General features: G+C 39.4%; 1 protein-coding gene across 14 annotated transcripts in view; it reads right to left on the bottom strand.

The window, feature by feature from the left end:
- The window catches only part of RUFY3 (RUN and FYVE domain containing 3), a 94,725-nt gene that overhangs the window by 67,699 nt on the left and 13,798 nt on the right, over positions 1–13,228 (bottom strand). The window contains exon 1 of one of the 14 annotated variants that reach the window (XM_066386124.1): positions 11,618–12,514. The exons of 10 other annotated variants lie outside the window; for them this stretch is intronic. In XM_066386124.1, the coding sequence (XP_066242221.1) occupies positions 11,618–11,795 (178 nt within the window). In that variant the 5' untranslated portion in view covers positions 11,796–12,514. Of the gene's footprint in view, positions 1–11,617; positions 12,515–13,228 lie in introns of those variants that run through there. 3 more of the 14 variants (XM_066386126.1, XM_066386132.1, XM_066386133.1) reach the window with 3 other exon arrangements.

Below are 13,228 nucleotides of genomic sequence, written 5' to 3'. Positions count from 1 at the left end.
GACGAGACCTGGGGGATTCTCGGATGAGATGCAGTACTTCCAATACACACCCTAAGTTTTACAGTTCCAGGAGAAAAAAAAACCTGAGCCGTCTCTCCATCTCAGAAAGCAAATTCTAGCAATCTAAGTGAAGTGTGAAATTCTCATTGTACATTAACAGTGAAACTCATTCTCTTCTACTTTGGACATTGTCACTAGCTTCAAGAAAAAAAAAAGCAGTTTACAGTTGCTAAATCAACTGTCCTAGAAACCACCACCATTTCCTTTGGAAAGTTCAGATTTTACCACAGTGTGAGAAACCACAAGTCAGTGCAGCAGCGAAAGAGAAACATAAGTTGCAAAAGAGTTGCTTATGTGTAAATTTTTAAAAAAATGTTTATAGCAGCTTGGAAATTATAAGAAAACTGAATTACGTAGCTATATATATATATTTATGATATATATATGGCATATATATATATGAATGCCCCATGGACACAGACAACAGTGTGGTGACTGCAGGGTTGGAGAGGCCGTAGGAGAGTATGGGGGTGATAAATGGTGGTGGACAAAGACTTGACTTGGGGGGTGAACACACAATATGGTACACAGAGACATGCTGGAGAACTGGTCACCTGAAACCTGTATAATTGTTGACCAGTGTCACCCCAATAAATTCAGTTTAAAAAATAAATAAAAATAAAATACATTACTATTTGACCCAGAAATTCCACTTCTGAAAATGAAAACTGGTAAAGTGTCCAAGCTATAAACACAATGATGTACACCAAACTGCCTGTGTTAGCCAAAATTAGAACCAACCTAAATGTCTGTAGTAAGGGAATTAAAGACATTACGCCACATCCAAATAACTGAAGACAATAAGCAAGGTGATGTAGCTTTCTACTTCCTGATGTGGAAACACACAGCAGAGGGAAAAAGGCAGGTCACATAATACAGGTGTGGTATGATTTTACATGTATAAAACTATGTAGGTAAACTTGGTGTGTATACATTTTAAAAAGAAGAATCTGGTTACTAAATCTTATTGGGGTTATATATAGGTGTTAGAAGTTCAGATGAATTATATACTATTTTATATTTTGTACTTTTCTGTATTTTTTTAAAGCTCACAATTTTTCCTAATAACTTAAAAAATAAGGTTATTTTCATTAAAATACATATATAACAATACTAAATATATATTTTTAATAGAACATAATTATTGTCAACACACTGACATATACATTTGGAAGATATTTAATTATGATGACAAATAATTACTTAGGGGCCACTTGGCAACATTCACTGTTTCACCATATTTTTGCTTCTAGCTCATCAAATCCTTCTAGAGTTCTCTAGAAAAGTTCAAATAGCAAAAATCGCAAGGGAACAGGTTTTAGTATTTACTTCCCTGTTCTCCAAAGCAACTTTGTAGCAGTTACAATAGATTGGAAAGGGGTTGTAGGAACCACAGTGGAAAACTGTGCCCCGTTATACTCTTCACCTTCCCCTAAAAAGAGACACTACGAAAAAACCAAACTATTCAGAACCACAACTGAAGAGCGGAGAATACTGTGGGTGCTCTCAAATGACAGCGTTTCTCTTCCCAGAGCTAGGTCTCATAGGCGCCCAGGCTCACGGTTGCGACAACTTGAATTTCAATCTGAGCTCCATCTCTGAGTAGTTATCTAATCTGGTACAGCATTTACCTCTGGAAAATAATAATTAAGTCCATGATTAGGTTAGGACAAAAGACTTTCTGGTGTTGGGCACCAATTACCCAAGATGAGTTAAAGTGAACTCCATGAAGAAAGGGACAAATTAAAGATTTAAGTCAAAGCTCCAGTCTAAGAAGGGCCAGAAAAGGCTCACCAACAGAGAGGAAAGACAGTAAGGCCCTGTGATTACTGACACCGCACTGCAGTGGACACTAGCGCAGGAGCAGTAAGGAGTTGGGGAGAAATGGAGAGTAGGCCTGGAACGGGAAGGAGAAAGCTGATTTTAGGGAGAGCATGTTATATGAGGTCAGCTCAGAGGCATCACGCAGCTCTCCTGGGGTTTAAGCGTGAACTAGGGAAAAAAAGCCACTCTACTAATATTTCTCTACCAGTCTTCGGATTTTATAAAATCTCAGAGGCAGATGGGTAAAACTGACCTTGAAAGGGTACTAGCTAGGCTATCTCAGAGCAGAGCAACAAGATGGGATGAACCTGGTCCAGAGAACTTTGCTCAGCAGGCATCTGAGATGGTATTAAAAGCTTTGACAAGTTCATAAAAACTGCCTTGTGCACACACAAGCACAACTCGGAGAGCCTGACAATGTAAATTTGAGGCTAAATGGGCTGTGGCAACAAATAGTCCAGCAATCTCACCAAGGGCAGATGATAAAAGGAGAGATGTGCCATATCGAAAGCAAAGGACGGGGGGAAAGGGAGAGGGAAAGGGGGAGAGGGAGGGGCACAAAGAAAACTAGATAGAAGGTGACAGAGGACAATCTGACTTTGGGTGATGGGTATGCAACATAATTGAACGACAAGATAACTTGGACTTGTTATCTTTGAATATATGTATCCTGATTTATTGATGTCTCCCCATTAAAAAAATAAAATTATTAAAAAAAAAAAAAAAGAAAGCAAAGGACAACATGATACTATGAAGGAAAAAAAAAGATCCCTAATGACTCAGGTCTTGTTTCCTGAACTCTCAGGAAAGGAATCAATGCTGCATCAACTGCATGTAAGTGTAACACTGTGGGTCGCCGTGTGCATCCGGCACTTGGACAGCTCTGAAAACAAAGCGTGGCTGTAAGGAAACAGGCCCGTGACCTGGAGAGCTCAACGTCTACTAGAAGTATATAAAACTATGCTGGAAACCGAGTCCAGAGCAGTAGCTCCTCTTTTAAGCAACTGTTTCTGTCCGTGGCTGTGTGAAACTCTGTCAGAGTTACTCAATGAGTCGGATGGATGATGAGTGCACACTTATCGTTTCCATGAAGTTCTTTTTCTTTTAAAAAACTGCATTTCTTTCTGATTATATTAATGTATGCTCTTGTAGAATATTTGAAAGACATGAAGAAGTATATATAAAGACTATCATAAAAATCACTAGTAATTCCTGTCCAGAAATATCATTTTACATTTTTGTTACATTTCCCTTTACTTGTGTATCTGTGTACCTACATTTACAACAGATTATGATCATAGTACACATATAACTTGGGAAATAGCTTTTACAACTTATTATATCCTAAACAATATACTATGCCATTAAATATTCTTCCTCAACATTTTAGTGCTTGTTATATAAATGTTCTACACTTTATTGAACAATTTCCCTGTTAAGCTATTTAAATTGCTTTTAAGATTCTGCTACAACACATCATAATACTATGATAAATACACATACTTAAACTTTTTCCCTATTGGTCTGATTATTTCCTTAGGATCGATGTCTGGTATAATCACTGGGAATTACTTTTTTCAAGGTTCTTGATTCGCATTGATAAAGTGATTTCCAAAATGGCCGTACCAGTGTATGCTCTACTCGGAGAGCCCCTGCCCGAGTCTGCTTATACTTCCTTCAGCACTAATTATTATTCACGGATATTTTAAACAACAATAAATGATATTACACTAAACTGCTATTTTCTAAACAAGATATAGTGCATCTGGAGTATGAAATAAATGATAAAAAGGATAGAAAAATTTAAAAACCTAGAAAACAAATTGTGTGCAACAGAGGGAAGGTGTTCCAATAATTTTTTTTAAATGAATTATTTTCTGGGGTTGAGGGGCACTGAGTTCACCTGAAGTGTGTTGGACATCTACCATAAACAGTACACAGTGCTGTGGGGCCTTCTGAAGAGGACTCCCCGAGAAGAAATAAATGTCACTGGAGAAGATTCCAAGTGCACTGAATCAAGTGATGCAGTTCTTAATGATTCGGGAGATGAGGGCGGTGGATTGTTAGAGAAGGCCTTATAGATGACTGGAATCAAGAGTTCCTTCCCTTTCCTGATTTAATGTTAGCCTGAAGAGTGTCAAGAGGGAACAGTGTAATAAGAATAGTCAGGGTTATGGTGAAGTACAGAATCAACAGCTGCTGGAACAGGTAAATAATGAAAAAGACTTTGAAAACCTTTGGGTAAGCATGAGCACCCAAAGAAGGGCATGGGAACACTTGGCTAAAGAGCAAGAATTCAATTCCATTACTATCTCAAACAATCCACAACCATGAGCATTACTGCTACCCCAAACAGCTTTTCACATCATTCTGAATGTCTGCTTGAGAAACAGGTTAAATTTAGCACATAAAGGTGCTATCATTTCAGTAGTGTGCCATTTTTGCCACTTGGCAGCCTCTGCACATGTAAATATTTTTAGACACTTTGAGAGTGGAAAGAGGAAAAGAGAACACTGCATAAAAAGCAAACATTTCTACCTGACCAGGCGGTGGTGCAGTGGATAGAGAGTCAGACTGGGATGCAGAGGACCCAGGTTCGAGACCCCGAGGTCGCCAGCTTGAGCGCGGGCTCATCTGGTTTGAGCAAAAGCCCACCAGCTTGAACCCAAGGTCGCTGGCTCCAGCAAGGGGTTACTTGGTCTGCTGAAGGCCCACAGTCAAGGCTCATATGAGAAAGCAATCAATGAACAACTAAGGAGTTGCAATGCGCAATGAAGAACTAATGATTGATGCTTCTCATCTCTCTTCATTCCTGTCTGTCTGTCCCTGTCTATCCCTCTCTCTGACTCACTCTCTGTCTCTGTAAAAAATAAATAAATAAATTTAAAAAAAAGCAAACATTTCCAATTAATTGATGAAAATCACCAAGCAGGCCCCGAATAGCATGCTTTGGGTGTCATCTGGATGCTCACTGGCCACTGCTGTGCTAACTGTATACAAAACTGCTGGAGACATGTCACCAAGACTAGAAGACATTCCTTATTATACTGAGGTTTATTGTTGGACTTATGGTCACTGAATCTGGCTCTACCACTTACTATATATCTTCAAATGTCAATTTGAGCATTACATGCTTATTATTTTCTTTTATTAAATGATTTTTTTTTATGAGGAACAAGATATTTATTTATTTAGAACTTAAATTTAATGAGGTGACATTGATCAATAAGAGTATATTGGTTTCAGGTAAACATTTCTACAGCATTTGAACTGCTGATTGTGTTGTGTGCCCATCACCCAAAGTCAAATCATTTTCCGTCACTGTGTATTTGTCCCTCGTCGCTCCCCTCCCCCACCAATTTGAGCATTACATGCTCATCATCAAAAAGGAAAGGTTCACACAGAAAGAAATGAAAATAGGAAGTCTAATCACAAATTTACATTACTGCTATTCAATATTAAGAGTAATAGTTTTCTTTTTTCTACTTATTGGGAGAAATGATTCTTATTAGGTCTTATATGATTTACTATACCTGTATTTTATTAAAGTACAGAAATAAATGCACGCACATAGTGAACTTACTCACTGTTAAAACACTTCAGATTTTAATGTTAAAAAATTAACATTTATGCATACCTAGAAGAGAAAAATTTACTACCCCTATATTTTGTCCCTAGTTGAGTATGTGGCTTTATTAATATTTCTGATCAAAGAAGTGAAAATTTAATAGAAAGAAACTTTGGAAAGGAGCTGAAAATATGTACTTAAAATCTTTCAGTTGTGGCATTTGGGTCTCTCTGCCTCTGCGAGTACTGTCTCCCCACCTCCTCACTCCACCCTTCCAGTGAGTGATCAGATAAATCCTGCACACCTTTTAGGTCAGAGCTCAAATATTACTTCACTGGAAATCTTCCCTGGAACTCCCTAACATCAGATCTTTGGTTCTGTAGCACTGCACTGCAAGGACTGCCCTGGTATTTGTTGGAAGTACCCCACCCCCACTTATTAGTTAAGACCCTCTGCCTCTTTGCACAATTGATTTGTCAGCTAGATGTTTCCTTTGGCTCTAAGTTTCAGAACCTGCACATGTGTTGGAAAACATCAGCTGGAATTCCATACAATGACAGTGCCGTTCAAAACAGCCTTCAGGGGAAAAATACATTTTTAGAAGGCTACCAAGAAGTCTTTTAGCAAATGCCTCAATTTGCGTATTTTGTTTTTTAAAAAGTATTCCCATCCATTTTAAAAGTCGTGCAATGGGAAATATTCCCTTAATTATAAAGTCCAGTGGTGTATCACTGTCTCAAAAATAGTTCTGAACAATTTTAGTATTTTGAATGTGTTATTTGCTTTTTGAGCAAGATTCCTATGAATGAATAAATGTGAGCTGTTTGGTTCATGTAAACATTTCTAACAGTGCTGTTTGAATTTACAGGAAAGTTTGTGGCAGAAAATGTGTGAATGCCACTAAACTGTAAGTGGCACACACAGAGCACTCAGCTTGCTCACTGTGCTGTATGTACCTTAGGAGCTAGCATAGTGTGGGGCATAAATTATGAGTAGGATACTTAAATGTATGTTGAATGAAGGGCTGGGAATCTGATCTTATGTTAAAAACTGTGTGCTTTTAAGCATCATTTTTTTTCTTGGGGGTTCTAATGAACACTGAGGATTATTCCCCCAGAAAAAAAAAAGCAGATATAAGATTTTGTATATAGTTTTTAAGATCACGGATCCCAGGATTAAAAGCCTGCAACCGATTGCAGTGAATTCATGCTATGAAGTTTCTTGGTAAACATCATTTGGCTTCACCTACCAAAATGCCCACTAGGATGTACATGTTTTTCATTAAAACATATGCAGCTCCTGCCTGACCAGGCGGTGGCGCAGTGAATAGAGTGTTGGATTGGGATGCGAAAGGACCCAGGTTCAAGACCCCGAGGTCGCCAGCTTGAGCACGGGCTCATCTGGTTTAAGCAAAGCTCACCAGCTTGGACCCAAGGTCATGGCTTGAGCAACGGGACACTCGGTCTGCTGAAGGCCCATGGTCAAGGCACATATGAGAAAGCAATCAATGAACAACTAAGGTGTTGCAACGAAAAATTGATGATTGATGCTTCTCACCTCTCTCCGTTCCTGTCTGTCTGTCCCTATCTATCCCTCTCTCTGTCTCTGTAAAGAAAACAACAAACAAACAAACAAACAAAGAAACAGAAAACACAAAAAAACACATGCAGCTCCCATGCAGGATGGGGTTATACTAGCACACAGTGACATTAGTGAGTAAAAGTACCCTGGTAAATGTCATTGGAGTAACCTCAGCAGCAAACACTTCCCACAGTCACTGAATAACAAACACTTTCCATTTCATCTTCAGGGGATTTTTCTTTGCTTATATCCTATCAGTAGAGTATTCCTTATTGAATGGAAAAGCCCTGATGCTAAATCTGCACAGGTACTGTCCTTAGGGAAATGTAGTCATTCTAAGCACTGTATGGCTTTGGATTCCATGTCCCAGTTCCTAAGAAACAGTGTTGTCCTTTGGCAACTACGAGTTCACACTTGTTTTACCGCAGCCGACATCTTTGTTTCACCTCCGATTTGTTCACCTTGACAGTGAACTCAGAGGGCAATGGCTGTCTTTCTTAGTCCCTAAAACTGGACTTTGCATCAAAGGAAGCCCAACAAATGTTTCTGATCAACTGACGGATCACATTCCTTGTGTGTAGTGAGGTATATTATTACTATACTCACAGATGTTTCACATAAAGCTCTCTCTTTATATATTACAGTATAAATGCCACATACCTAAGTGAACACTAAAAGAAAATGCAAATACCAGGGGAAAACTGCAGGGTTATGCCATAACAACATGAGTAAAGTCAGCCATCACATACAAGTCCCCACAGTAACCCTAAAGTCAAAGCCATGAGCAAAGGCTCTCTTCTCAATGTGTCTGTCCAGTACATCATTTCTTCACAGTCTGTGTCTATTATCTGTATCTGGAGCAGTAAGTTTTCTAAGTCACAAAGGTAATTTCAATGCTTACAGCTGTCTTTGTAACCAAATGGTATCTTTTACTGTATTACACTGATCATCTTGCATCCCCTCTCAAAATCAGATTCCTCATCTTTAAAAGAAGGTTAATAGAAAAATAATTATTCCTTGATAACTGAGTTTTATTTTTAGCCAACTATTTTCTTGTATATAGAAATCTTAGAAAGGACAATGATAAAACATGAATTTAAGCTACTAATATTCCCTTTAAGACTGTTTCAGAAGGTTAGATATAAAAACAGAAACATACATTAATGTGGCAATACATTTAGGAATCTAGATTAAACAGTTGCAGTTCAAACTCCTGTTCCATGAATAACTATTACACAAATAATTGATTTCCTAGAATGCATCACATGAATGATCTCACTTAACCCTTTTAACTTCCTGTCAGGTAGGTACCACTCCTGACTACTGGCCGCTCCCCAGCTCAGCGAGGTCACGAGGTACTGTTTGACCTGCACTCGCTTTATCTGCTTCGTGATCACTAGTTATCAGACAAGGTCCAGCCCAAGTCTCATTTACTGGATGAAGCCTTTCCTGAACCTTCTCCTCTCCTGTGGAATCAATCCTAGGCTTTTGTCTTTAGGGCAAACCTATATACAATTAAAGATAGGTAGATTTGCTCCTGTTTTTTAAAATTTTTATATGTATTAATAAAAAAAGAGGCCTGACCAAGTGGTGGTACAATGGACAGAGCATTGGACTTGGATGCTGAGGACCCAGGTTCAAAACCACGAGGTCGCCTGCTTGAGCATGTGTTCAGCTGCTTGAAGCCCAAGGTCACTGGCTTGGCTGGAGCCCCCTGGTCAAGGCACATATGAGAAAGCAATCAATGAACAACTAAGGTGCTGCAACTATGAATTGATGCTTCTCATCTCTCTCCCTTCCTGTCTGTTTCCCCACCCCTCTAAAAAAGATTAAAAAAAAAAATAGAGATAACATCCTTGCACCAATAAGTATTAAAATAATAATAACAAAGTGGGTCCTGGCAGGTGGCTCAGTGGTGTCGACCTGGCATATGGACAACCCAGTTTGACTCCTGGTCAGGGCACACAGGATGATGTGACCATATGCTTCTCCCTCCCTCATTTCTCTCCCTCTCTCCTTCTTCTCCTCCCGCAGTCAGTGGCTCAATTGGTTCAAGCGTTAGCCCTGGGCACTGAGAATAGCTCTGTTGGAGCACATCAATCTCAGGCACTAAAAATAGCTCAGTACTCGAGAATCATCCCCAGTTGGGGTTGCCGGGTGGATCCCAGTCAGGGCGCATGTGGAGGTTTGGCTATCTCCCCACCTCTCACCTAAAAAAAAAAAGAAGTGAATGTTTTTATTCCCATGTATTAAATAAGAGTTAAGCCAGGCAGAAACTCTAGGTTCAAAGAGGCCTACACTGCACAGTGAAGAGTATGAACTCTGTTTTCAGGAAAAGCTGGAAATCACAAAGCTCCTATTGCTGAGGCTACACCGTCTGTATTACCGTTTTAAGAAAATGCATTATGCTTTCTGCCCACTTTCTTTTGTGGGAGTCAGGGGCCCCACTGCAGGACTTGTGTGGTCAGATGTCTTCTATGATCAGCCAGGAAGTATTCTATGAATACTCCTGTGTGTCCAGGTACCAAGTGCTCCATCTTGTCAACAAGGTGAGATTTATATTATCACTGGCCTAGTGACCACCACTTAAATGCTGACAGCTCAATTAAACCTAACAATGGTCACAATATTATAGCAGATATTTTTTGGGTCCAAATAACTGTTGGTACATCCAGTTAGCCAGTGGAGCGAGGAAATGAAAGGCCTGTAACGTTCCACCTGGTTTTCTAGCTCACTAAACCTACAGATGCTTTCCTGGGCCTGGACCTTCTTCTATTGTTTCCATTTCTACCCATTTGACATTCTTGCCTCTCTTGCCAAATTTAAGGCAGAATTCCAAAATTCATTATCAGCATTTCTCTATTTTCCGCCACACCCTCTATAGCTGATTCTAGGGGTCAGGAACTTCCCATCTGTCTTTTTCCTTAATCAAAGGGGGTGCCACTTACAGTTCAGCCTGCAGCCCTCATACACATTCTGTCACAGATTTCTTCGCTCTAGATGCTTGCATGAACCAAATAGCTCACTTTCGCTCACTCAGGAATCTTGCTCAAAAAAAAAAAAATATATATATATACTCAAAGTACTAAAACTATTCAAAACTATTTTTGAGACACTGATGCCCTGGATTTTACAATTAAGGGAATATTTCATATTGCATGACTTTCAAAATGGGTGGGAATATTTTTAAAACAAAATACACAAATTGAGGCATTTGCTAAAAGACTTCTTGGTAACCTGCTAAAAATGTATTTTTTCATCCCGAAAGGTTGTTTTAAACAGTACTGTTGTTCATTCCATGGAATTCCAGCTGATGTCTTCTAATGCTGTGCCCATTCTGAAACTCAGAGCCAAAGGAAACGTCCAACTGACAAACCAATCGTTCAAAGATGCAGAGGGTCTTAAAAACTACTTAAACATTGCCCTCAAAGACACATCCCAAACGACTGTTCTGTGTTCTGTGATGCCAACCCTAATACTAACTGGGTTGTGTCTAATACTAACAGGCTAAGTCTAACTAGGAAAATAAAATGCTTATCAGACACAATAGGGGGAATCTGAGTCATGGTAAGATTGCAAGTCAAGGTCAAGGAATCAGCCGCCTCTTCCTAATGCCATCTGCTGTGTGCAATTCACCTTCTGCCCCGTCTTGTAGATGATATGCCTACACATTGGGAAGGTGTTCTCATCATATGTGAGCATTTCTGTCTTTACGATTTTAATGGTACAGAAAAAATACTAGCTAAGAGGTTAGAACAAATTAATTCTCTTCCTGATGGTATCGAGTTATGAGAATTAAGGGGTAGAAGGTAGAAGCTGAAAACCTCTCACAATTTAGAAAAGGTTCTGGGAGAAAGTCAAGAGACCACAAAGGTTTCAAAGGCACTGACAGTGGAAATTTCAAATGGGTCATCAGTTACCACAAATAACTTACAAAAGGCAATGGCCAACAGATTCCATGGGTAGGGATTACTTTATTAATCATGTTTAACCTTCTCAGGCACTATGTTTTAAGAGTCCTTATTCATTAAATGAGCACAGTATAAAACTGCTCTTCCATCTAACCTAATAATCTATGTAATTAAAAAAGGGATGTTTGATCAAATATTTTTCTAGATATCATAGCCTTTTTAAGATTATATTATTTCTTGATAGGATATCCCTAGTGTGTTTCAACTGTACCATGTACAATTATTATCATGCCGTCTTAACTCATTTTATTACAAGTCACTGCGATTTCTGTGATAGTTTAGTATATAATCAGAATTAACAGCTTTTTCATGATCAGTTAGGGTCAGATGTGATAAGTGACCTCAAATATTCTCTTCAGAAGCTTCAAGACAAAGAACTCTACATGGTTCTAGCATCTTCTGAAGGGATACCTGAAGGGGGCAGGGAGAAACGATGTCTTTCAGTGAGGGGAGGAGGGGCGCTGGGTATTGGGCAATGAAGAAAGGTTTCCAGGGTTGTTAACAGTTTCGAGTGTGGGCTGTTCCTACCTGTCCCTGACCCTCCCCGCCTGCTGTAACAATGAGGATGCTGCTGAGAGTCTAGGGGATTCTAGGGGCTGGGGTCTGACCATACCTTCATGGGTAGGCTCTGGGTCAGGCGTAAGTGAGATGTCATCCAGCTCTCTCAGGCAGAGCCATTCTCCATCCATAGACACTCGGAATTTGCAAAGGTAGATGGTCTCCATGGCAGCCTGTGTGATCTTGTCAGTGGTGGGGGTTGGCATATCGGTTGGAGGCGTCAGAGCAGACATGATGACTCAGCTGGGACCACAACACACACACACACTCTCTCACACACACACTCACACACACACTCTCTCACACACACACTCTCACCCCCCCAAAAAATAAATAAAACCACTTCACCAAAAAAAAAAAAAAAAAAAAAAAACCCAAAAAACCACAACACCCAAATCCAAAGCTGTGGAACAAAGCTCTCAAGAAAACGGGTGCATAAGGCTAAGGAAAAACATACACAAGAAAAAAATCTTATGGTTGAAGAACCAACTGTTCACGAAAAACAATTCTATATTATCTCTTCTCATAGATGATTCCTACCACATAGCAAAATCAAACGATGCTTGTCTTCTCCCAGCTTCTCTCCTTTTAGCTTCCCTTCTCTACCCTTCTTCAGCTGAGCTAGAGGCTTTAAATCCTGCACAGCAGATGCTGTCTTAGGTGGCTTAAAAAAACCCCAAACTGGCCTATGCATGAATAAGTGAAAAACCCTCCTTCTTTGTGCAGAAAAAAAAAATACAAAAGAAAAAAAAAAGAACAAAAACCAAACCAATATTTTCAATTTAGCTTTAAAAAAATCCTGAACTGCAGAAATCACTTCCAGGAGCGCTCAGATGAGCCGGGATGCTGAGTTCTGATAGGATTGGTTGTGCGCAGTAAGCAGGGTGTTGACCAAAATGGCTGACTAATGAACTGAACTGAAAATTCAGGCTCATGTGACCAGCTGCTCTGAACGGAGGGCGAGCAATTCCCAGGATGCTTTATAGATGCTGCTGATGCAGGGAGAGCAGCTAGGCTGCTCGCTCTCATCCTGCACAACCCACTTCCAGACCGTGCTAGTCAAACTGTGATCAGACATAACGCAATGCACATATCCTCATCAATTCCCGTCACTCTGGGACAACAGAGCTGGATTAACAGGAGGACAATTAACACTGCGTAAACCCCACAGCAGACATGGTAAAAGAGGCAATTAGATTAATTTAACAAGCTTATAATTCACCTCTTTTATGCTTATATACCCAGCTATTAAAATTCTTTACCCCGCCAAAGGTAAGAAAAGCTAAAGCAGATTTTCAATTTAAATACTGTATTATATTTTCAGGCATTTGTAATTTCCTTCGTCAAAGTACAAAAACCTGACATTTTAGACTTGACAGAAATGCAAGAAAAAAAACCCTTGAGGTTAAAAAAGTAAAATCCTCCCAATTAATACCAATTTCATCCTTATTGATGTTCTGTATTTAACAAGTTTCTGTATTTTGCATGTATTGTGTTTCTAATCAGAAGATAAAATTATGTTATATTTTAAAAATTCTCCCATCCCAGAACACCTCACAGGCACATTATCATATTCTCTTAAACCAGCCAACTAACTCACTTAGCCACCTACACACGTATCTGTATTATCCAAGGAGATGCTTAGACCTTGGTTTCTGAGTAACAT

This window comes from Saccopteryx leptura, chromosome 5 (genome assembly GCF_036850995.1).
Source record: "Saccopteryx leptura isolate mSacLep1 chromosome 5, mSacLep1_pri_phased_curated, whole genome shotgun sequence".
NCBI classification, from domain to species: Eukaryota; Metazoa; Chordata; class Mammalia; order Chiroptera; family Emballonuridae; genus Saccopteryx; species Saccopteryx leptura.
This window is presented reverse-complemented; position numbering and strand designations above follow the sequence as displayed.